Source organism: Lepeophtheirus salmonis, chromosome 6, assembly GCF_016086655.4.
Source record: "Lepeophtheirus salmonis chromosome 6, UVic_Lsal_1.4, whole genome shotgun sequence".
Classification (NCBI taxonomy): Eukaryota; Metazoa; Arthropoda; class Copepoda; order Siphonostomatoida; family Caligidae; genus Lepeophtheirus; species Lepeophtheirus salmonis.
Genome location: NC_052136.2, coordinates 55,079,415 through 55,106,677, shown reverse-complemented (window position 1 = coordinate 55,106,677; position 27,263 = coordinate 55,079,415). Strand labels below are relative to the sequence as shown.

Genomic DNA, 27,263 nt, shown 5'->3' with positions numbered 1-27,263 from the left:
ATTAATCGTTATTTTGTATTAATTAATTATGATGGACATTATTCTAATCTATAAAAAACATTTGTAAATTTTTTTCTAAAGCTATTTTATAGAGCAAAAAAAAAAGAATAACATAGGAAAATTTTAAATTTTCCTTTCTGAAAATATATAAAAAAATATACACACTATACACAGATCATCAAATTTTCCTGACTTTTTTATTTCCGTTGGACAATTTAAAAAAAAGAAAAACCTTTTAAAGGACTTTTTATAGGTTGAAAAAATGTCTATCAAAATTATTTTATAGGAAATAACTAAAAATATCTTTTTAGTATCTACATATATATTCACTAAGTAAAGTGTTTTTTTCCTTTTTTCAAATGTGCGACCTAATTTTGCATACGTAATTTTCATACCCTAAGCGAACTTTTACGTACTAGCCATAATCGAAATTCGAAAAATGTAGAAAATCAAACTGCTTTAATATACAATGCATATACGAGTTGTGTTCAAAAAGAAAAGTGACTTTGTATTTTTAGGAAAAAATATTTATTATTTCATCATTATTTATGTTTTTTCCTTCAAAATCATCCCCCTCAGATACAATATACTTGTGCCAACGATTTTTCCAATCCTTGTAGAAATTCTCATAAGTACTTTTCGGTATAGCCTTGAGCTCTTCTAGAAGTCTCTTCAATCGTTGCAAATCTCCGTCCTTTCATAGGTCTCTTCAGTTTTGGGAACGAGAAAAAGTCGCATGAGGCCAAATCCAGTGAATATGATTATGGTGTTGTTTTTGGCCAAAAAATCTCTCAAAAGCAAAGATGAGGAGCAGAGGCATTATCGTGATATAAAAGCCATGAATTGCTTTTGTACAATTCTGGACTCCAGTACATATTTTGTGGTAATTTATATCGATGGTGCTCAATAAGCTCTTTTTTAAAAAGTCATATGTTTACATAAAATAAATCTATTTACCCCTTAAATGCACTTTTTGAAATAACAAAAAAAAGAACATTTGAAAAAAAAATCACCTCGACATTCAGAAGTTTTCTTTTTCGATTCGATTTGATTTTCTAAAGAACAAGGATTAGAAATTATTTGATTTTTGTTGAGCTAAATTTAAAAAAAAAATCCCTTCTTTATCGGATAGTGTAACATCTCTAAATGGATTTGGATGTATTGCTAGAAATTCAATCCTTGGATACATTTTTATTTGTTATAATACTGTAGAAATCATCAGCAGGTATCTTAATAAGATAAAAGACTCAACATATGCACACTGTATATACTAAAAAGCTAATTAAGATATCTTTGTTTCTTCTTGTATTTTTATTTGAATAGGAAGAAGGTGTTAAAATCCTCATGACTTGAAAGCAAAAGAGAAAGCATACTTGCTTCAAAAACTTATGTAATGTTTACAATATACATTATGTATATTCAAAAGCATACTTTTTTGAATTGTTAAATGTTTCCGCATTATTTCTTATGTTTTAAGATATGAGAAGCTTGATTTTGTAGGGAAGTAAGTATGCCCGATATCCTGATTCGATGGCTTTAAAGATTTTCCAAAATGTAATTTCTGATGATTTTGCACAAAAAGTATGTTGGAAACACGTGATTGAATATCAAAAAAGACAAAAATAGAATCATTTTTGAGTAATACGTAGAGGGTCTGAAAAGTTTGAGACATAACAAAAATACAAGATCGTGTTTTTTTTGTTTTTTTTACATAGCCTACATGTAATACTAGACACTTCTCCAAGTGATGATCCCATCTGAGTAAGCCACCCAAATAGTACTTAGATTTTTCTCTAAAAAAATAATTGTTCACGAGACACTTTTTGTTTTTAGCTAAATTACTCCGAGTTGGATTGACTAAGACTCGTCAAATTTTAACTGAACACGCCTGTTATTGTTTCAATCATTATAAAGGTTACCCTTTCAAAAAAAAAAAAAAAATGTATAAAGCTCATACAGCTCGAACCCCGACAATATTGTTCATTTTTATAAAAACACACGCATTAACACGCTCAAACGATTGTCCCATAAAAACTTTGTGTCCAAAATGGTTAAACATTTAGGGAGTAACTGTTAACAGATGCTGGATTGGTGTAACTAGCTTTTATTTACAAGTGTTGTCATTTTAACGTTGGGGTCGTAAACTTTTCAGACCACGCTTGTACCGTTAATATATTTTTTAAAAGTAAAGAAAATATATTGGGTTATATCCTTCTGATTTTCAAATTAGTATTTAAAAAATTATCAAAAAATAAATAAATGATGTAAGTATATAATCTTTTGAAAATATCAATACTTACTTTCCCTTCAAAAATGGGTATATCTATGGGAAAATGAGATTGATAGTTGGCAATATACATTTTTAGTACTGCGGTCCGCGCACCTAGGACTCACTTTACTTTGATTGTACTGGGCAATTTTGAAACTTGGATGATACAATATGTGAAAAGTATTACTCAAAAATCATCATATTTTAGTTTAATGTTTTTTTTTAAACATTCAATCCCGTGTTTCATCTATACATTTTGTCGAAAAACTATCCAAAATATTTAAAAATGGATTTTGGAAATTCTTTAAAGTGAATCAAGTACGATATAGGAAATATTTTGATCCATAAAGAAATAATTTTCCAGCTTCTCATCTCTTAAAGCATGGGAAAAATGAGGAAACGTATCATTAATACGTAACTTTAAAATAAAAAGTATTTTAAAAAGGTCTAAGATACATATTTACTAGGGCTGAAATGCTACGTTAAACCCACGATTAGGTAGGAACCATGGTAAATCCTTCAAGGTACGTGGTTCGGTACAGTATATTAATAAAATGTGTGTTAAAAAAAAAAATAGAATTAATGTAGTCTTTTAAATTCTTTGCATATTTTATTTTTGAATAATTTTTTTCTGGAATAAGTATATTATTCCTAAATATATTGAACTTCTCTAACAAGAAATGTTGATATTTATAAAATATACACAGGGTATATTATGCTGTTATTTATCAGTTTATAATTATTTTTTTATGCAAAAAGAAGGATTTGTCTACATTTTCCGGTAATAAACAAGATCGATTAGCAATCACAATATCGGCAGCTGTCGAAAAAATGATTTTGCTTGATAAATGTACCCGTACTTGCAAAGTATCGTTAAGCTAGCTTGCAAATATCGGGAAATTAATTTCAATTGTCCCTCCTCTATACTAATAAGTTCTTGTCGACTTGGATGTATTTTATCATTTTGGAAGTCATTATTACTTTTTTGAGTTAACAAGTACCATAAATTATTTCTTATATAAAAGGACGCCTCTGGATTAAAATTTTACTTCACTATCTAAATCAATTAATTTAGAGAAAAAAAATAATAACCAAAATTTTATAATATAAAAATATTTAATATGGGATTATACAAAGGGTTTTTTTATTAAAAGCGCTTCAACTTTTATATAAATAAAATAAAAGCAGCTTAAGATTTGGTAAAATTTATTTTTCCAGTACAAATAATAAACATGTACATTTGTGTATGAAAATCGATTTCTCTACTGTGATACCCACGAGCACGTTTGCAAAAGTCAAATTGTTGAACCCAATTTTTCCCTAATTTTTCCAATAAATGGACTAATATTGCAGCAATTTGGCGATCGATATTTTTTTGAGCTCTTCTAACGTCTCTGGCCTATTGTTGTAGAACAATGACTTCACGTGACCCCAAAGAAAATAATCTAAAGAGGTTAAATATCACGATCGAGGTGGCAAATCAAGTAGTCCATTTCTCGAAATAACGAGCTCACTAATTTTGTTTTACAATAAATTGTAAACAACATGTTTGCCAAGGCCATACCTTGAAATGGGGGCCAAAAAAAAAATCAATTACCTTGGTGTAAAAGTTATTTCCATTTACAGTCACGTGGCAATTATCATAATCAACGGAAAAACATGACACAATGATCCCTCCAGTATAAAATCCACACCAAAGAGTAATTTTTTTGATATGCAATGATCTCTCGTGAAGCACTTGTGGATTGCTGCCTGACCAATATCGCATATTTTGTTTATTAACAATCCCATTGAGCCAAAAATGAGCTTCATCACTGAAGATGATGATTTTGCGATGAAAATTAGCATCAAACGGTTATTTTGATAATAAATTTGGATAATTTGTAATCACTGATAATGTGTATATCGCTCCATGAGGCAATGTATAAAAATAAAAGGATCTAAATGTCAAAGGAATAAAAATAAATATGGCGTCATTTTTCCCTAGCCGAAAAAAAAATGGAAGCGTCCCTAATGAAAAACTCTATATATACGTACTGCACAGAGTGTAAAAACTTAACGAAACATGGACATAGCCGTACCGTACCAGTCCTAATATTTACATAAACCTATGATATAGTATCCATTAAAATTAGGATATATAGATTTACTTACTACATTTTAATACGGATACAAAATGATGGTAACAGGTCTCAACAAAAAAGATAAATAATTATACTAAAGTGCAAATAATCGGATTAGTTTTTTTCTAATAATCCAAGAGATTTGCAAATTTATGAACAATTTTGATAATTTATTTATTCTTAAAATAGAATATTACGTAGAAATAACACTTTTGTACCCTTAATATGTAAATCAATTTTGTAAGTAATAGACTCATTTATGCAATCATCTTTTTGTTAAGAAAAAATGAGTAGATGTTCTTTTTTAAATCCTTAAAAAGGCATATCCATAAGCCCTTTATAAAAGAAATTGAATGTGCTATTATAAATATGCATTGGCGTTGCAATAGTTTTTAAAATTTCCAAAAGTTACATTTATATACAAGTCAAGAAAATTTTACTTTTTCAAGAATCTTTTTAATTCCATATTCAATTTTAGTAGCACTTATCTAGTTGATTACGAATCTGCAGTTAGTTTTTTTAGTATAAAATCTGGTTTTTGAGAATTTTCAATTGGATATTTTTGAGTGTTTTAGCTTTTATTATGGGGTTGAGCCAACGTTTGATTACGGAAAAAAAAATAATTCCCATAAAAGTTAGTTTTCTCTTGCAAAATGCTATAATAATTTTAAATGTGTGCTTATGTTTTATATGCGATCATCCAATCCTGAGAAAATGCATTTAAAAAGGTTAAAAACACCATGTTTTATGAGTTTTTTTGGTTTTTTTTTCGACTGAATAAAGCCAATTGTTTTTACACCAAATGAACTTATTTAAACTGTAAATAATTAGGGTTGCATTTATAAAAGTTTTTTTGGTTCTAAAATGTCTAGTTCAACTGCAATACGCATTTATTGACATTGTAAAAAGGAACACAAACCTAACAAGAATTATTTCGTACTTGCAATATGGAATATATGTCGTCGAAAAAAAACCCTCGATAACTGGTTCATTTTTTTATATAAAGTAGTCGTTTGTTAGTCAAAAAATTCATTTTTAGAAAAAAGGCTATTTTAAGGCAGCTATGGCCTTGAAGGCGATTTTTTTACCAGAATCGTTTCTGGAGTCTTTAAAAGCTTTATAAAAAATTTCAGCGAAATCCATTGATTGGTTTGGCTGTGAATTCCGGAGACACACACTCACACATAGACATTTGCATTTAGTATATAGATTAGTAAACAAGGAGCACAATAATTTGCAGTTATTTGTGTCAGCAGATTTGACACAAATGGTTTTTACGCTCACTGGGATTTTGACCTTTTTCACGTCACTAATCATTATATATAAACCACCAGTGTTTTTTTGCATAAATCAAAGAAACTGTAATTAAATTGATATAAATACTAACCCCAGATCATAGAGGGGTTAAAGGTAGTTTGCATAATTGGGTATCAGTAGATTCAAAAATCCATGCCCATATTTTGAATTCAGTAGGATAAAGGATTTTAAAGGTGTAGCAGTACCCCTAAAAATTCCAGTTAAACAGTTCCACGAATAAACTGTTAGTATCCATTTGAGTGCTACCAACTGGCATTTGATTATTTTTCCATGTAAATTGTCGATTAAAAAAATAAAAAATTTGCTAAACAGAAGACTCGAATTTTTTATAAGAAATTGGACCAAAGGGAACCACTACCTTACTTATACTCAAATTTTAACCTGCATTTGAAGATATAACTTTTGTTAACTCACAGTATTGGGGTAAACCTAATTATCTCCATTGGTTTCTTTCTTCCATAAATAGTGATTTTTTAATGACCAATTAATTACATACTTAAGTGAGCTAATTTTGCTCTTAAATAAATGAAAAACCGTTGCGTTATTTATCCACAAACAAGACCCTTTATTAAAAGTATCAAATATCCTACGCTAATATGTTATATATGTAGACGTATACTTATGAAATAAACGTAAAATGATATGCTCATTGGTAGTTTTTAACTCAAACTTAGGTCATACCATTATATATAATCAAAATTTATAAAGCTTTGTTTTGCTGACTTGTCTTTTTATTCATCTTAAGACAAAATAATAATTAATGGATTGCCCCACAGGGATTTAAAACAAGAGGATAAGGATCGTCGACTCCTTATCGAGACGTGGGATTGGGATCGTACGTCTCGTAATGATTTTATGGGTTCCATGTCCTTTGGTATATCTGAAATCATCAAAACCCCACAAGAAGGCTGGTTTAAACTCCTCACCGAAGAGGAAGGAGAATTCTACAATGTACCTGTTCCTGCCGAAGGCGAAGATCTCACAGCTAATCTCAAAAAGTTGAAAGTAAGCGTACTGTATTTGGTTATTTTATTAAGTGTGTTGAAAGACAGCAGCGCCTGAATGTATTCATACTGATGACGTCATAGTAGCGCAATCTCACAATTTTTCCTAAAAATATTACACTTTGTCTTTTAAAAGTGGGACAATGGCTCCTATGCTTTCAGGGCCAACGCTGAATGCAATTTCTATTTCCTGCCTTTCCACTTTTTCGTGTAATAATCAGGGCTGGTGTTATTGTGAGAGGGGCATTGACCAAAGTTAAATGTGCGGGACCCTTTCTTTTTTTTTTAAATTGGAATAAATTTCGAACTTTTTTGTTTATAACAGAAATTTAGAATCATTGTAGTAGTTTTTTTATAAAATACATATTTTTGTTAAATTGAGGATTTCTTCTTTTATTTAAATATCTACCCCCAATGTGCTGGCTCCTTAATAACCGGAACTGATGATTCCCTCTACTTAGGTTGATCCATCATTGATATATGAATTCTTATTTTTTATTTAGGGAGGTTACGATGATGAGAAAAGTGTAAGATGAACATCTATTTAAGTCTATTTCTTACTTTCTCTAGGAGAGATAGTTTTTAAATTACTTTCTTAGAGTAGTTTTGAGTCATTCATAATAATATTAATCATAATTACTTATTATTTTTCCATTAGTTCTTTATTTCATGATTTAATTTAAAAATAAGACAATAGGTAGTAATTCGTCGTCTTTACTACTATTCAGTAGTATTTAATTCATTCATTGTTGAGCAGTGAAAGCTTCTGCTGTCTAGATTTCGTTTCAAACTTTTTGATTTAATTTAATTTATTAATTTTTCTTTCAAATTGTATTAAGATACTCTTTCAAAATATCAAATATATATTTAATTTGTTAGCAGAAATTTATGTGAAGTAGTAACAACTACGAACATTATAAAATAATTGCATGAAGAGTTTTTCTCCTATTCTCAACTTTTTGCTGCTCATTATTTCCTTCAAGAAGTTGGAAACATTTAAGTAAAAAAAGAGAAGGGAGTTGTTATCGTAGATATTTATTTTCTATGTATTTATGGAGTAGACACTTTGCTTTTTTCAATAGAAAAAAGTGTACCTAATTGATTGCACATTTGTTGGTTCGTAGAATACCATCTATTTATTTAGTTGTACTATGTAGTTTATTTATTTATTTTATGCATATTAGGATATGACCCAATTTTAATGCTTTTTTTCCTATTTAGAGACAGAATGAAGGCTCCAATAAACCTGTGATCAAACAAGATCCCCTTGTTCCACATAATATGAAAGGAAAGGACTTGATTCGTGCTACTGATTTTAATTTCCTCATGGTTCTTGGAAAAGGTTCTTTTGGGAAGGTAAATATTTATATGGTTTTTAAACCATTACTGACGTTTGTCAACTTAAATTGTCAGTGAAGAAATACGAACTTTTTAATTCAATTATAATTGATCCTCGTGTTTTTATCAAGTTTTTATCGAATTTTGATCTTGCAACTAGTAAAAATAGCTAGTTTAGTGGAAGGCGTATATGTATATGTTTTTATTTTGAAATTGCTTATTCCAAGAAATGCAAAACCTAAATTTTATTTTTAATATGATATTGTAATATTGAAGCTAACACATATATTACCGATTTTATGTAATATTTATATTTCATGAAATTTCATTGGATAATTAATTATTCAGCGATATATATTACCTCGCAAATAAAGTGGCCAATAGACAGTGGAAGAACATTTTTTTTAAATAAACATACAAGGTGAGGACTCAAAAACTATAATCCTCTTCGTTCTAAGAGTCTCCATTCGAAAGAACTTACAAAAAGATAGAATTAAATATTTTTTTTGTTTTTGTGAGATCAAAAATGTCTTAAAAACAAGCCAAATGACAGAAGTTGTGGGATCCCCTACTTGCACAAGTCGATCTCCGAAAAGAAAATCTTCACAGTGGAGGGTGTTCTGAACAGCAAAAATGATCGCTTCTGTTCTTAATCAAGAGTTCAGATTAAGAGAAGCTTCAGGACCAAAAATCCAGCTCAGGTGATGGTCCTCGGCGTGGTAGCGTCCAACGGTAGCAAGATGCATCCCTACTTCTTCAAAGCCATCGAGAAAGTCAACACGGATGTCTACTACAAGGTCCTCAGCTACCATGTCTTGCCATGGTTGAAGAGAACGTTCCCCAGGGACAACCATGTGTTTACCGAACACGGCGGCCCGGGACAGACGTCCAAGAAGGTGCATAACTTCTGCAGGGAGAACATGGATGCCTTCTGATCGGCAGACTTCTGGACGTCGTTCTCACCCGACGTGAACTCCCTGGACTCTGCTGTTTGGTGTGTCTTGTAGGGCAAGATGAACAAGACTTATCACCCGAATGTCGATGGCCTGAAGACCGTGATCACGTAGGAGTGGAACAACTTGTCCTCGGACTTCATCTGGGCAAGCTTTGATTCTGTTGGTCCCCGTATTGAAGCCATCATTCAAAATGGAGGGGGCATATTGAATTAAATCTGTAGAAAATTGTTGAATTACCAACTTTACTTCAAAAGTTTGCCATAAAAATGGCTCAAAATAAAATTAAGTAGAAGTGCAAACGGCTTTAAAATGTTCTAATTTTTGAGTCCTCACCCTGTATATGTATAATGGATATTACCCAGCGTCGATGTCAGAAAGTCTTTTTGTAGACTTGATTTGTCTGCATCCAAAGATATGAATGATTGATTCTGTTTAAATCAATCTAAAGATATTTTCTTGAACAAATACCTGAGTGATTCCTTTTTCCTGACAATATGTATATATATTACTGAATGTATGGAACTCTTTCATAGCCTAAATTAATCGATTCTATCTTATTTTTATGTTATGTAGTTATAGGTTATTCCTCAATTTCCGTTTGGCAACTAAAGTTACTAGCTAATTATTTTAAGAAAATTAATAATAAGATTATTTTGTATTAAAAATCAAAACTTTTTAGATGTAATAATTCTTTTCTCGATATTTCTTCTAAGAAATCCTTTGCTAAGAAGAAGTCAAAAACATTTTTAAACACATGAGTAATGTTTGAACATACTGTAACTTCTTATTTATTGATTATATTATCATTATTTTTATGGATAAAACGTATTTAATATAGATGTTTTTTCGTGTTCAATTATATTTGACTTTAATATGAATTGTGCTTCGTTTGCAGATTTTAATTAATATTAATTTAATCAAGTCTCAAAAAAACTTCCTTTATACATCTGTATATACATTAAAATTTTATTCATATTTAATTTCACTATATTTACATACATAAATTATACATTGTGGTTCTATAGGTCATGTTAGCGGAACGAAAAGGCACAGATGAACTCTATGCCATCAAGATTCTAAAGAAGGATATTATAATTCAAGATGATGATGTGGAGTGCACAATGGTGGAGAAAAGGGTTCTTGCTATGGCTTGCAAGCCTCCTTTCTTAGTACAACTTCATTCCTGCTTCCAAACCATGGTGAGTTCATTGTTGTTGTCTTTGTTTAATCCTTTATTTTTGTTGCATTCTCTTGTAGGACCGCTTATATTTTGTCATGGAATTTGTCAACGGAGGAGACCTCATGTATCAAATCCAACACTGTGGAAAGTTTAAAGAGCCCGTGGCTGTGTAAGTACAATATGTCTAACCTGAGGGTTAATCTCAGTGACCATGTCTGTCTACAGATTCTATGCAGCAGAGATTGCTATAGGCCTCTTTTTCCTTCACAATAATGGAATCATTTATCGAGATTTAAAATTAGATAACGTGCTCCTGGATCAGGATGGCCATATCAAGATTGCCGATTTTGGGATGTGTAAGGAGAAGATAATGTCGGACAAAACAACCAAAACATTTTGTGGTACCCCCGACTACATTGCTCCCGAGATCATTTTATATCAGCCCTATAACAAATCTGTGGATTGGTGGGCCTTTGGGGTTCTTCTTTATGAAATGTTGGTGGGACAACCTCCATTTGATGGAGAGGATGAGGAAGAACTATTTGCAGCTATTACGGATCATAATGTCTCCTACCCTAAATCTTTAACCAGAGAGGCCAGAGAAGTGTGCAAATCTGTGAGTGACCATCTTTATATATTATGTTATGTTTATATGAAGTTATAAAAAAAATTGCAGCTTTTAACCAAAAATCCTTCAAAACGACTCGGCTGTGGTGCCAATGGTGAAGACGATATTAGAACTCATCAATTTTTTAGACGTATAGACTGGGAAAAGATTGAGAACCGTGAAATACAGCCTCCATTCAAACCTAAAATCGTAAGCTCTTATTTTTTTTATTTTTAGAAGTTCATTTATAGGTACATTCTTACACTTAATCCTGTTAGTGTTCTTTAATTAGGGAAAGCGTTTCGGGTAGGGGACGCTGTATTCAGTTTCAATATACACATAATACTTAGATCTTACTCAGATTTAGACACGTCAAAATTTACCATAGCATACTTATATTTGTTTGCTATTGATTGAACCTATAAATGATTATACAAGTCAATAGTTTAGTACAAATTACATTTTAATGCAACGTGTCAAATTTTTGAGGAATATACCTTTTTATAACTTTCAATATATTAACTGTACGAGTGTGTACATCAAAAAGGTCAACTGAAATTCCTCTTCAGAGTTCTACCTTGGCTATTATACATATGCATGATTTATTCTAATGAAGTCTAAATATATATATCATTCAATAAAGACAAAATAAACAATAAAAAGACAATTGTAACACTTGTAGCAACATGACCCCTTTATGCTGAACGTTACAATATTACTTCAAATTTCTAATCATTGAATCATTTTTTAGTTTTACTAAATAATATTAACTGATTGCATAAGAATCAATAAATCAATATATATATATATATATAGAAGCAGCATTAAAAGATCCTGATATTTTAAAGAGAAAAACAATAAAACTGAGCTATTTTTACTTAATAAGAAATTACCATTATAATTTTCATAGATAAAATAATAAGTCCGAAATTTATATTTATTCTGGTAAAATGTTAATATTGTAAAAAGTGTAAATTTTTGATAAGGTATCTTTTGTATGAATTTTATTTATATAAGCCGTACAATTTGATGTTTATGTAAAACTCCGGTAACAATGAACAATTAGCTTTGATGAAAGGCAAATGCCTTCGAAGGGCTGGATCTTCAAGAACTTCCTTGCAATTTTCAATGGCGATGACCTCTTTTTTATTCAATTCATATACAATTTTCTTTAACTCTTGAAAATAGGTTGTGTACTGAATGACAGCCTTGACCCATAACCCCCATCATATTCAAGTTAAATTGTATAATATCCAATAGGAGTTAGGAAAAATTTAGTGCAAAAGTATTTCACCTTTGTTGAAAGATTCAAGGGGGATTATTTAACAGTCAATTTTGCTCTACATTTCCCCTTCCTTTCATTGGCTGTTGTCATAATCTGGCTCACTCACATATCCAATCATAAACCTGATCATATAAATAGTTTTCCCTCCAAACAAAAGATGGTTTTTTCTTTGGTTTTCCCTCCTAATGAATGAGGGTTTTTGCATGCGTATTTTCCCTTCAAAAATATCATGACAGCTGTTTTGTAATATAGCTATAATCTAAATTTTCTATATTTATTTTATACCGAACTAGACAAATGAGTAATTTTCACACAAAAAGGGCCAAATGAGCTTTTTGACTGAAAAGGTCAAAGATTGTTTTTTGACTAAAAAGGTCAAAGATTGTTTTTTGACTAAAAAGGTAAAAAGCATTTAAAAAAAAAAAAACAATTGACCGATCCCTTGCAAAACCTAAGTCGTATTAGTTATTATTAGTGATGGGACGATTCTAAAAAAAAATCACGATGTCAATGCGAATCTCCTAAAAATTAACGATGCTGATTTTGATTCTTTAATATTATAAATAATAGTTAAAAAATACAATTTTAGTATCAAGGGCGTGCCCAAGATTATATTTTTTTGGGGGGGAAGGGGGCTTGGTTTTGATTTTTTTTTTGAAAAAAAATTCAAAAATCTGCAGCTGTTTTTAAAAATTGAATTTTTAATATAAATTTTTTTGAAAAAAAAATAAAATATTAAATTTTTTGGAGAAAAATTTAAAAAAATATATGGTTGTTTACAGAAAATTAATTTTTTTGGGAAAAAAATTTCAAAAATTAAATTAAATTTGAAATATTATATTTATCTAGTAAAAGTCAAAATGCCTTAATTTAGGGAGGGTCTATTATTATTTTTTTTTTTTTCAGAACTTCAAAAAGTAATAAATAGTTAAATACCAGTAATTAAATAAGAATTGGAATCGCAAATGAAACATTATTTTCCCGATTCTAATTCCAGAAAAATACCCTATTCTCCGATTTCCAATTCCAATTAATCGTCCCATCACTAGTAACCATTTATGAGTTCTTGAGAGCGTTCCTTCGTTATGCTGGGATAGAATATTTTCTCTTTCTATCCCAACTTCTCGCATACAAAAATCAGGATTGATTAAAGGAAAATTGCTTAATAATCTATAAATAGTGTCCAAATATAATCTTTAATAGCGCGACTCCTAATTAATTAATCGAAAAATAGTACAAATATAATTTAAAGATCTTGCGGCTAAAGTTAATTTCATAAAATAAGTTCTGACGAAAAAGTATTTCTAGGATCTTTTTATACTGCTTCTACACATATGTAAGTTACAGCAAAAACAGATATGGAGAGTTGTGGTGAGTTTTTTTGTTTTATACCAAAAAGACACACCCACAAATAGACATCAAATTGCATGATATCATAGAGACTGTTGTGTAGGAAAATTAATTATTTTTGTTACTTTTATAGATAAAAATAATTTTGGGGAAAATCAATATTTTAGAAATAATGGATTTAATTTTTTACTGTTTTTACTCTAACATTATTATTTGAATCTTATACTTTCAATGAATCAAATTTCACTCCTCATGAGTAACTGTTGGTACAAAGAGGTTTGTTGTAACTAGTGATGGGACCATTAAAAAAAATAATCTTAATGCCGATTTTGTTGCGATTCTAGTAAAAAATTCCGATGATGATTCTTTTAAATTGAAAATAATAGTTAAAAATATCATTTAGCTTCCTTTAATTTATGTAAATAGTATTTACAATAAACATGGATAAATAAAATGCAAAATAAAAATATTGTGCTGGACCAAATTCCAAACTCTTTAAATTACGATACAGTCTAATATACATACATCCAATAGTTATTGGCTCATGAACATATTCAATTATATCAGGTATATGTGTAGTATGATGATAATTGATAGCTATATTCAATGTACGTAGTACGTATATACAATAATGTTCAAGCCTATTATAAAAGCCTCAGGGGAATTTTTATTTTGCTTCATAAATATAATATGTATGTATAGTTGTAATTTTATATATTTATACAGCCATTGAATTGAAAATGAAAGAAATCACATCTTCAATGAAGGGAAAATTAATTTGTATTTATTTCTTAACAATTTGAAATTATTTTTCTCTTAGTGTGTGCACGTATATCTATACTAGTGATTCTCAAACTTGCGAAGTTAACCCGCCCTTCCACTTTAACCTTAGCATTTGATCCTTCATTATAAAAAGGGTGAGATTTCAATCTCGTTTTTGATTAATAAAGATAATTTTTTAATAGTTTTTATATTCTTTTAATTAAGGTCATTTATTTTTCTCAAAAAAGTATTTTTCTTTAAGGAAAGTTGAAATGATGATTCTGTTTGTTTGGGTTTTTTTTTCTCCGAAATTTGCAGTTCTAACAAACAATTTTTAAAATTCCTTGGGTTTTACAATTATTTTATTAGTTCTCTTGCAACGACAGAGCAAAAGATGAAATACATCTATGGAACGATATAGCTCAATGGGCAATACGCACGGGAGAATTTATTCTCTTGAACTCAATGTGCGTAGGTTCGGGCCTAGTCGCTCTTAGAAAAGGAAATGTAAATTATGTATATGGACTTTAAAACTCTCATAAGTCAACAACATTTAATTGTTTCCAAAATACCTAAGTTGATTTGAAGGAGATATTTTTCTAACATAAATTTTCACTTTTGGTAGACGCGGAAACAACTGTACGTACAATCTTAATTATTATCAGCGGCGTCCACAGGAAGTGGGCTGGAGGGGTTGTAACCCCCTTTAAATTAAGGAATTATTGTTTTTTTACTTTAAAAAAAATCATTTTTGAATTTTTTTTCAAAAAATTATATTTTTTTTTTGTCAAAAGCTATAGATTTTGTAAAATTTTTTTGAAAAATTTAATATTTGAAATTAATTTAAAAAAAATGCTATATTTAAACTTTACTTTTGAAATTTGAATTCCAAAAAAAATATTTTTTTGTGAATAGCGCTGTGGTTTTATATTTTTTTTGGAAAAAAATTAATATTTGAAATTTTTTCTCCAAAAATTTTGATTTTTTGTCAATAGCTATGGTTTTTTAAATATTTTTCTAACAAATTTAATTTTCTGTAAACTGCTATGGTTTAAAAAAAAATATTATGTTTGAAGTTTAATTCTTGAATTTTTTCCCCAAAAAATATTTTTTGATTTTTTTTTTTTCAAAAGACATACAAAAAAAAACCCTTTGGAGTTACTTCGTGTTTTCCTTGTAGGACATAGTTCACAGTTTGAGAGGCACTATATTATGCAATAATTATTATAGTTATCAATTCTAATTCTAAATTAGCTGTAATATATATTAATCCCATTATGTATCTGACTACGGAATTATCCTTTACAACGTATATAATTATAATGGAATATTTCCACCTATATTTGGCAAAACTCTTCTCCTGCTCTCTTTCAAATAATATGAATAACCCTTTCTAATTAATAAATGTCTACACCTGTGTCACGACTTCCGAGTGGATTCATTTCTACATATTTTATATTCATTTTTTTCATTTTATTATTATTTATTTTTTTTATCCATCACAGACTAATCCTAGACTAGGAGAGAACTTTGACCCTCATTTCAAAAAGTATAACGTTCAAGATACTCCTCCTACGACAGACTCCGCATTTATTCTTCTTCACGCTAAAGGGGATGAGTTTTTGGGATTCTCTTGTGTCAATTCCTCCTTCATCTATCCTTCTTAATCCATGGTTACACATGCAAAATAATAATATTAATATTAATTATAACAAACTGCACAAAATCTCATTCGAAAGGATTTGCACCATTTTTGTTAATTAAAAAAAAAAAAGACGTTACAGAGAGGACAGAGACAGGCAGAAGCACATACAAACATTCACCACGTCACAATTTATTCATGCATGAAGCCTACATATTATACTTTGAATAGTTTATATTATATTTATATTATTTTAACTAAATTTTACTCTGCCGAGTTTTCTTTATTTTAATGTGAGACTCTTTATTTTAAGCATCTATTTCCCAAAAGAAGAGCAAACCCCTTTTGCATGTTTTATATTTTTAGCATCCCCCCCCCCTCTCCTTTCTATGCATTTTTATGAAATATATTCGCAAATATTTACATTAATGATGATAAAAGTAGTATGTTCCGTCATTTCAGAGGTAATTGAAAATGGTCAATATTGACTTGAGTAATTCAGTTATTATTTCTTCCCTTATGGCTGAAAGCCTCTCTTCTTTTTTTTTTTCTATCTTTGTACATAATATTTACTTTTTTGGAAACTTTTTAGGAGAATAAAATTGGACATTTCTTGCTTTCAAAAGAAATAAGAGGCTTTATGTGGACAACATTTACTAATATACTTTTAAAGAAACTGATCGAAGAAAGAAACATGTTTATGACATTATGACTCGGTCTTTACAAAATCAAAAATCATTATTGGATATGTTGAAAGTGTTGAACTCGTGGCGGGCATAAACCTCAAGCCTGTGAGAATGCTATGTATAAAAATATTGTAACTCTGTGAGACGACATATCTGCTAACAGAGATTACTATAAACTATAGACCAGTGGTTCTTAATTAATAATACTATTAGAGAGGAAAAGGTTAAGAACCACTGTGATAAACTAGTTCCATGCTTACTTATACGTTTGAATTTTTAAAAGAGGTAGGAATAATTAATAAAATCACTAATATTTTGCAGGTTACCAACATATACGCTCGTCGGGACTTTGACCCTTTTCACATTTCTATTTTTTTTATTTTTGTGGACTGTTGGTCTGACTACTCATACTTATAATTATTTTGTGTTTAGACTAAGCATTTGGTGTACTCGAATATTTCAGGGAGTATGCAGTGAAAATATATCCTCTATGTCCTCTTATATTGAAATTCCTTATTTCCAATAACCATAGTTCTCTAGCCAACAACAATTTTCTGCAGGATTTTTTGAGGATGACTAATACTGTAATTTGGAGATAGTTTTAAGAGACGGTTTGATTTAGGTATTTGTAAATGACTGTCAGAGTAAGGAAGTTTAACTTTTTATATAGAGAAAGGAAAAATCTTTCCAGCTGTTGGGACTATTTTATACTAAATAATAAGGAGCTTGTCATAGCTTGATCCATTTCGATTGCAAACAATCAACATTAAGAACATTATTGTGGTGGAGAGTAATTAAAAATTTGACAGCTGAAAAAGGTATGGAATGTACATTTTAATGTTATTGAGAAAAACCTCTTATATTGCTTGATTTACCATATTTAAACATACTTTAAATGTAATTCAAAGTACGGTGTTTCCTTTAAGCCCTAACGTCAAAACACGGAAAATCGAGGAAAATGACTCTTTAAGCCTATAAAAAATCAGACTGTAATTGAGAAGGATTATTTGATTATTGGGAAAACAAAGGTCCTTCTTGCTGAATAATCAATCCACTTTTACATGCTGTATGAAGATACATATAGATTGTTTTGACGTAACATCACTATTGCTAATATTGTCCATCTGGGGGCATAACCAACCAAATTTTATAAGAATAAAAACCTTTTATATTGGGTACACAATAAATTTACTATTAAATTTGTGAAAATACAGTGTTTCTCGCTAAAGATTCTAGTTTTCTTGTACCTGATCCATCTGGAGCAATTTTAATGGCAAATATTAGGTTAAGTAAAAAGTTCTGAGTGTTTTTCGCTGAATGTCTTTAGTGATATATATCTCAAGACTAATACATTACATAAAAAGCTTAAAGTACGCTTGCAGACGTAGAAAATGTCGATAAACTAATGGAAATTGTCGAGTTGGGCCGGGATGTGAGGACTTATTCCATTTCCCATGAACTGAAGATTAGGCAGAAACCCGTTTGGAACCATCTAAATCGGATAATCCTAACAATGTTAATTTGATTGTCAAAATAAAGCGAAAAAAACCCGCTCAGAACATTTTACTTCACCTATTATCTTGTCAATTTAAAGTAATATTTACATCTGATTAATTTGATTTAATTCAAGTATCACGTTCTTTTTTCAACGTCATGTTGTATTAAATGCAAGTGTTAAGTCTTTTTTTAACCAAGTTTTTCCAAGAATTTTGTGCAATTTAACCATTTTGTTTATTATGTATCCACTTTATGCCTCTAACCTGCTTTTAATATTGCTTTCTGTTATTGATGCAGTCAGTGACGTCAGCAAAAATTTTCCATTGTGAAACATGCACTGTTGTGTGGTAGAAAGAAACATCTAATAAATCAAAAGTTCTATGAAAGATAGAAGAAAGTGTAAAATCAATTTTTCCCAATATTTTGTATATCCCTTATGGAGAAAGTTCTCAAATTGCTTTTTTATTTCTTTACACTTCCTTCAGTAACTATGGATCATTTCTCCTTTCTTTCAGTAGCAAGGAGTTCAAATATGTACATTCATACATGTATTTTATTGTCAGTTGTTGGATGTTTCTCTTTCTTTCCCCTAGTCAGGGCTCTAATTTTTGATTAGTTGAGTTATAACTATTTCGCATTAATGTACTTTAACGAAATCCCAATATTTATATAACATTAGAGTTCCAGAGGGGGAAAAATTAGACAACTACCAACGGTTTTTGTGCCCTGTTTCTTTTTGGATGAAAGGTTGCGAGATGCAATACAGTTGAATTTTTTTATTAGGTGTTCCATTATTATGGAAGACTTTATTTGTATTTTTCAACATGTAAAAAATGCCTTGCATCAAGATCATATGACAAATTGTCAACTTACTGATGACAAATGTATATATGTACATAAGTACTATAACATCTGTGATGATTTTTTTTTCTTTTGAGGAAAAGAAAACTCTATTTCAATTATATTCGTTTCTCTGCGGGATATTTTTGCGTTTATTTTCAAATAATACTTATATAATATAACAACATGTAAATAAAAATGCTTTTGCACATAATATTGTAAAGTAAGCAAAACGGGATACATTGTATAAGCTTGCCCGGACGCCATATTTTCTCTTTCCATCTCGAAATTGGAGACAACAATAGAAGATTGTGGAAATTCAATTATCGCAACCTCTTAATAATAAGGATATTATATTTTAAGCAATATATTATTGAATTAGGAGGAGAAGAAACTTATGAGGTAAAACTTTAATTTTAAATTTAATACGAGCAAAATTTGAGGATCTTTTCAAGAAATTTGTGAATTATTTTTCTTTCCCTTGTTGCTTTCATAAAAAAAAAAATAACATCCATGGTCAATTATAATGGAACACTCATTTTTTTCCACAAAAACTTTTTATATTTAAAAAAACGGGGGTTTCGATAACCCCTGAGGAAGTTATGGAAAGTTTATCAAATCCACCCAAGACAATATTAGGATGTAATCGCGATTTTGTTATGAGGAGATATAATATGGCGGGTTGGAGTGCCTCTGGATGACTTACCATTAATATACCGAAAAATACTATAAATAAAATAAACATTAGGCGATAGTCCCTCTATGATTGCGGCCCTGTAAATTAATCATATGAAAAAAATTAAATAATCAGTTTGTAGCACTTAAGAGGTCGGCTGACAAGTTCTTAGGCTAACATATAGAACATTTTAATCGACAAAATTCGAAATAGGCCTCCGTTGCGGCGATACCCTCTTCAATACCTTTGATTTTTTCCCCGGCGAACATTCTTTTTAAGTCTGCAAATAGAAAAAAGTTATGGGGAGCCAGATCTGAAGAATCCATTGTATGAGGAAGCAATTACTAGCCTATTTCATGTACTTTCGCTGTTGTTGGTTTGACCTTTTTCGAGGAAATTAATGAATATTATACCATGTGCAACCTAGAATACTGATTCCATAATCTTGCTCGCTAGCTGTTGTGTCTTTCTACGCCAGGGGTAGGCAACCTTTGAGACATGTAGTGTCAACTTCAACTTTTCTAATCAATAATAATGGTAAAAAACACACACAAACTAAGGGAATATGGTCTAAGTTGTGCGTACCAGTGAATATGCCTCCGCGTGCCATAGGTTGCCGAATCTTGTTCTATGCCATGACCTGGCGATTGAACTTGGGAGTTTTTTTTATGGAGCTATGCTTCATCCCTAATAACATCACTTCTACAAAATTCACATTTATTTCAGTTGAATTAAGATAACCATTCCTCAGAATAATGAATACGTTGTTATTCATCGATTGTAAGCTTCTTCCGGCATTTACTTTGCACACAGCTTTTGTATGTCCAAGTATTCACACATGATATGTCCAACATGTTCTTTTTCTGTCTGTTGAGTCTCAGCTATGTCGATCATTGAAAATTATGTTGTAGACTTTTTTGATGTTTTGTTGGAAACTTTCTTTTCGGACTCCACTACGTGTACTAGTCTTCAATGCTCATTTTGCCTCATTCAAATTTGGCAAACCATTTTTCAAGGTTGTTTCCGCTGGTGCGGAGTACAAATAATGTTTTTTCAGCCTAGTTTTGTCTATAAAAGTTTTTTTTTTTTCAACAAAAAGGAATGCATTGTGAAGACACAAAATTATTTTTTATCCATTTGTTTAACAAAAATAAAAGTTGCTTCACTCACAATGATATATCCCACGAACCAATTGTCCGATATCTTACAAACTTGGACACGTATCGTCTGGTATTTGATACTAACTAAAAATCATATGACTAAATATTAGTGGCACCCTCTATGTGTTATCGTAAGAACTTTTCAGTAGATTTAATATAATTCCCACATATATGTTATACCAATTATATAGTCTGTTTGGAGTATGCTGTATTTGATATTTAAACATTTATGTATATATTTATAGAGTACAAGGTTGCGTGTTACTAATTGATTTTTTCCCCTCTCTCCCTTCTTTTTTTCTTTTGAATAGCGTCATCGAAAGGATGTAGGCAACTTTGATCGGCAGTTTACATCAGAGAAAACGGACTTAACTCCTACAGATAAGCTATTTATGATGAATCTGGATCAAAATGAATTTGCGGGATTCTCTTTTTTGAATCCAGAGTTTGTTCAACATGTTTAAAGAGAAGAAAAAGAAGGTCTGGTACTCAAAATGTTGGGTTATTCTTCCTTGATCCTTTGATTTTTCTTTTCATATCCTCTTTGACTACCAAAAAACCATAAAGATAAAAAAGATATATATAAATAAATAAATCTTAGTTACCGTTTTTAGATAAAAATAAAGAAATACTTATTTTAATAGAAAAGATCCAACTATTTTTTAGGCGTGTGATTTCACATCTCTCTGTACTACTTATCATACATGTACCTCCATTGTACATATATATATTTTGCCAATAACCAAAAATATCAATGTTCTTACAAATAGTATATATATTATTATATCTGTTAAAGAAATAAAAACCTTCCCTCCTCCCCTCTTTTACACCTTGTATGAAAGCCATTTCTGCCCTCTCTGTCCCCTTTTTTGATATAAACTCTACATATAGTAAATAATCGTTCAATATTTTTCGAAGCGATTTCCTCCATATTGAATTAATGACATGTACTTCCCCCAACATTTTAATTAAATATAAACCTACTTAATCATTAGGTAGTTTGCTTTTTGACTTTTTTCGAATTTCGATTACGACTAGTTCAAAAAAAGCTGTGATAGGGGATTTCATTGTCTTATCATGTCATCGATAGGTGGCACATCTGGCTCAGAGTTTGAAAGGAGACAAAAGTTATGTAATTCATCTTTAAGTTTTTCTCTAAAAATACACTACAGATAAAAAATGTCTTTCTGAAAATGTAAAAGAAGGATGCGTGCTATACAGAGATCATCAAATTGTCCTAACTATTTTGTTCCATTGGACAATTTTAGAAAAAAAAAACGTAATAAAAATTTGTTATAGGTTAAGAAAATGTCCATCAAAATTATTTTATGCGAAATAACTAAAAATGTCTTTTTAGTATCTATATTCACGGAGTAAAGAGTTCTTGCCTTTTTTTTATTTTTTAAATTCGAGCTTGATGTGCGTCCTAAAAATGACCTCGTGGGACAATGCAATTTTATATAGGTAATTAAAATATCCTATGACACTTTTCCCCACTAGCCGTAATCTAAATTCGAAAAAAAGTTGTAAATCAAACCACTTTATTAATTATAAAATAAATTATCCCCCAAAATGTATGAATGTTTCATGACCTATTATTTTATTTTTTGTTGTTATATTTTTGTGAGTATTTTTGTTGATGCTCCATTTTTCATTTACAACAAATCCTATTAAGTATTTTGTCTTCCGTTCTTTGATTTTTCAAATAAATATGCATAGTTATATATTAAATACATACATTTGTTCGCTATATAGTTTTTCTAATGGGTTACGATTTTGAAAAATATATTTGGGATAGTTTTGTGCAGTACAACTATTATAACACATTGTATTAGATTAGGCTTGCGGAGTGAGGGGGGTCTGGATTTGAATCAGAGCACTTACTAATTCAATAATTAATGAAGGTTGAATGCTTGAAATTAATTTATATTTCACTGTATTTGCCACCAAACTGTCTAGAAAGCTACAAAAAAAAGTGGGTGGAAAGAACCTTGTGAGGTTGGAGAGGCTACTTTTGATACCAACAACGAAAGAAACTCATCTCTTCCATTGCAAGACTCTTTGAACTCTTTTTTGACACTTTTTGCTCTCCTACAGCTCTAATGCCAACCCCCTCGACTACACCTTTTTCGTGCATATCGAGGGGAAGGCCTGCAGTGTCCATTATAAAGGCCCTCAAAGCCACTGTCAGGCAGCACTGTGACACCATGACAGATTACTTCAGCCGCAGAGGGTGCCAGGCCTTCCTTCACCGTCTGGAAACCATAATTGCCGCTAAGGTCGGCTGCATTAATGATTAAGAGAGCTGAGATCCACATCTATTTATAGCATTAATTTGCTTGAAATTATATTGTTAATTAATTAATTATATCTTGTTCAAGTTTGAAATTCAAAGTGTTCAGATTTTAATTGCCAACTCCGTATGAGAGGGAAACTACAAGGTCTTCACTTATAGCTATAGTTGTATAATATATGACATGGGGGTATGCTAAAAATAAAACAAAGCGAAAAGTTACATTTTCACCTTGATAATTGAAAGAATATTTGGGAGAGGAGGAGCGTAGCAGTCATGACAGTAGACCCAGCTACGAGAGGAACAAAATAATCACAAATAGGTATGAGTTACTCCGATGTCGATCCTCAATTTTACTCTGGGTCCAACAAGTACTTACATGTCCCCAACAAATCATCCGTATTACTATTCATCATTCCTGAGTACACGGACTTTATACATAGATGTTAAAAAAACTTATAGTACTCTGGAATTAAAAGAACCATTATCATCAGCTGCCATTTATATGACTTTAGGTGTAGAAAATGAATTACTACTATATAGAGGATTGCCTTCTACGTTTAAAATAACATGAAAAATACTGTAATTATATACAAAAAAGTATGTATTATTATGGGAGATGATATTGAAAGTGTGATGGGATGTCAATAAATTAACCTTCTCATAAATTGCCTAAAGATAAGATCGCTTAATATATGCACCAACTAGAAAACAACTTTACAATTACTTTACTTCCAAATAAGTTAGTATCCTGCGTAATATCCAATGCTTCAATAGAATGCTTATGAACACTTCAAAATATTAGATCTACAATTGCACTATTTGGCTTTATTGAACAGATTAAATTTTCATAAGTATGCATTTGCATTGCAGCAATAATTGTTCATTTGAATTGCAGCAATCCAAGACGATTCAACTGGCTATTGCTATCTCTTCTTCCCTTTTAATTTTTAATAATAGAATGTAGAACAAAAAATGTTGATTGGCAGAAAAAAGTTTATTTTTGTATATCTAAGATAACTGTATGATAGATACAAGTTTTAAACAAATACAGCTCAAGGTATATATAAGACGGTTCTTGGACACGGATCTAAAGAATCCGTTAAGTTATAAGTAAAGTTGTATTATCCGAAAAGATCCGAGATCTAAACTGGCTTCGGGTACCTGAACTTTTAAGGATCACCGTTACCTCATGCACAAGCACAAAATGTACACTGTATTTAGCTGTCAGTTTCTTCTTCTTTTCCTAAAATGAGTGTTCTAACATTGATTGGTTGGATAGGAACCTGTTTTTATGCAGTTGTAAACAGTTATCAAGTATTATTGAATAATAACTCCCTGGTTGAAGCAATTGGCCAACTACCAACTAATTTTGGGCCCTTTTCTCTATCTTTTCAGACGAGAGGTTGCGATATACAATAAAGGTATTGAGGTAATTCTAATAGTTATGTTATAATAGCAATAAAATGAGTTATTTTTTGTTTCTGTATCAGTAATCAGTAAAAATGTAAGCCTAACCTTTATCCCATTTTTTTAGATCTGAACTTTTGGTAAAATACTGATAAAATTCGAAAAAATTATCCATGTAATGTTGGTTTCGGATCTAGAACCCAAAACTTTGGGTACCCCATATTTACTCAAATATTTACGTCTAAAAATCTCAACTGACCCGGACACGAGAAAATGTGGACTTGTCCTATCTCTTCCTCAAGGTAGACACGAATACTTTTTTCGAAGAGAGATATTATAACTACAACGATCTTTCCAAGAATAAACATAATTTTTACAAAGCAAAATGACACAGCAGTTTTTTCTTTAAAAAAATCCCTATCCCTATTAACAGGACAGTATTACATATTTGTTAAGATTTTAAATATTGAATAATTGTTCTAAATTATTTGCTCAATTCTTCTTCAATTTCAACTCACTCTCCAATGCTTTCTAATTGATGTTTAATTTCCTTTTTCCTGTCATAATATTTAATGCATTTCTTATATTGTATCTCTTTGATTTTGCATAGATAATCTGTATAATTGATGCTAATTATTATTGGTTCATATATACTTGTGCATTGAAAGTCTTGGGCACACTAATTCTTTATATCACCATTATTTGGCTGGAACTCAAAGGAAATCTTGAATAAAAATTAAGAAAACTAGAATTTCCCCATCAATTAATTTACTTCATAAATATCCACTCCCCAATATTTAATTGACTAATTTGAATCAATGGTGAGAAATATATACAAATTTATGGAAAAAGTTGAGATACCCAAGAATGTTAAGTATTGTTTAAAGCCCTCATCTAATTTATGGTACATCTTTTTTTCAATTTAAAAGAAACTTTTTGTGACTTCATGCGCAATTTGTTGCTCCTCTAAAGGATTTATTTTAATAATTTAATAATAAATATATAGATAGATCATTTTTGAATATTGCTTGCTTTTGTTTTTGATAGATCGCAAATGTGTTGTTCATTTGAACAATGGGTTCCATGGTTTTTCCCGGTTCAGGTTCAGCGGTTATATTGGTCTCGGTTCTTTTAGTTAACCTGTCTAGGTTCCAGTCTTCTGCCTTGGTTCTTTTTTATACAGTCTCAGTTTTGGTAAGAGGCATTTGAAGAAAGGAACGTCGCTTGAAAATTTGAGTCTAGGAAATTTCATTAAATACAAACAGAGCTCCAGCTATTTTATAAGTAGAGTGTGTAGTTTCCCAGGTTTTAGCAGTGGCCTATAAAACTAAATTTGCTTAAGACAATGGTTTTGAAAGTGGGGCCGTGAGGGGGGCTAGCGGCCCCAGAAAGATAGAGAATCGGGGAATGTTTACAATCTACACATATATGACTTGTGTAAAGGGAACTAAAAATGTATTAGTTTAAGGGAGCATTGGCATAGTAAAGTTTGGGAAACTCTGGCTTCAGAAATATTATGTTTCCTGACAAGCTTAGTAGCGGACCTGGATCCATAATCTAGAGCCAAGATCGATAAACAATATATTGTAGTCTCGGTTCAACTTTGTAGGTTCTGGTTCTAACAGTTCAAGAACTGGAACCACTAAACTGATAAGAGAACCACCTTGATGAGCTCTGTTCCGATTAAAATCTAAATAGTGTCAGTACATCCCAATGGATGAAACATGGATTCACCACTTCATCAAAACGGCAGTCTGATGAGTAGTGTGCAGACGGACAAAGCCGTCCAAAGACTCAAATATCGGCTGGGAAGGTGATGGACTTTATATTTTGGGATTCGATGGAATTTTATTCATTGACTACATGGAACATGGAAAAACAATCAACAATGACTATTATATTGGTTTGTTGGATCGTTTGAAGGCCGAAATTACACAGAAAATAACTCATTTGATGAAGAAAAAGGTGTTCTCTCACTAAGAAAATGCACCGTGTCACAGGCCAATAAAAACAGCCACAAAATTGGTCGAATTGGGTTTCAAATTGCTACCAGATTCACCTTATTCTCCTAGATTGCCCCCCCCCCCTAGGAACTACTGGCTCTTAGCAGAACTCAAAAAGATGCTCTGCGGAAAGAGATTTGGCTCAGATGAGGAAGTGATTGTCGAAATTGCAGCATATTTTGAAGGTCTCGATAAATCGTTCTACACTCGTGGTATCGAACAGCTAGAGAATCGTTGGAATGATTGTATCGCTCAAAAAGATATTATGTTGATAATAAAAAGGAATTTTGGCAAAAAAATGTTTTTTTCCTATGTAGGCCTTTGACTTTTTGACCGATGTGTTACGTGTATATCTATCCAAATTCTTGATGGGCTTCTTGATTTTAAAAATGTGCATGGATTTAAGAATATTATGAAAAATCCAAAATTTTACGTACTGTATTTTCAATTTATTTACCGGATATGAATTTATGATTTTAAATGGATACATTTGTTGTAGGGGTGGGATCGGACGCTTAACCCACGGTTCGGTACAGTATAACAGGAAAATATATTGTTTAATAGAACGAATGTAGTTTTCCAAATTCCATTTTTTTTTTGCGATATTTTATTATTTTAAAACTTATTTTCCAAAAAAAAAAAAAGAATGATATAAAATATACACATATTATTATTTTTTTCTTTTGAAAAAGATGAGGATATCACCATTTTTCGGTAATGATCCAGATCGATTTACTGTCATGATATCCCCAACTGTCGAAATTATTATTTTACTTTATACAAATATAACACTAGTTACGAGGTATCGTGATGCTAACTTAGGACATTTATCTAAATTACCCCCTTCTCCATACCACTGGATTTT

General features: G+C 30.7%; 1 protein-coding gene across 26 annotated transcripts in view; it reads left to right on the top strand.

Annotated features, from left to right (window-relative positions):
• The window catches only part of LOC121119323 (Protein C kinase 53E), a 98,225-nt gene extending 75,783 nt beyond the window's left edge, over nt 1–22,442 (top strand). For 9 of the 26 annotated variants that reach the window (XM_071889731.1, XM_071889730.1, XM_071889732.1 and 6 more), the window contains 7 exons: nt 6,486–6,714; nt 7,935–8,069; nt 10,033–10,206; nt 10,265–10,356; nt 10,413–10,803; nt 10,864–11,004; nt 21,004–22,442. In XM_071889731.1, the coding sequence (XP_071745832.1) occupies nt 6,486–6,714; nt 7,935–8,069; nt 10,033–10,206; nt 10,265–10,356; nt 10,413–10,803; nt 10,864–11,004; nt 21,004–21,156 (1,315 nt within the window). In that variant the 3' untranslated portion in view covers nt 21,157–22,442. Of the gene's footprint in view, nt 1–6,485; nt 6,715–7,216; nt 7,241–7,934; nt 8,070–10,032; nt 10,207–10,264; nt 10,357–10,412; nt 10,804–10,863; nt 11,005–15,696; nt 16,263–21,003 lie in introns of those variants that run through there. The other 17 variants (XM_071889725.1, XM_071889723.1, XM_071889726.1 and 14 more) reach the window with 3 other exon arrangements.
• Nucleotides 22,443–27,263: the final 4,821 nt, after the last annotated feature.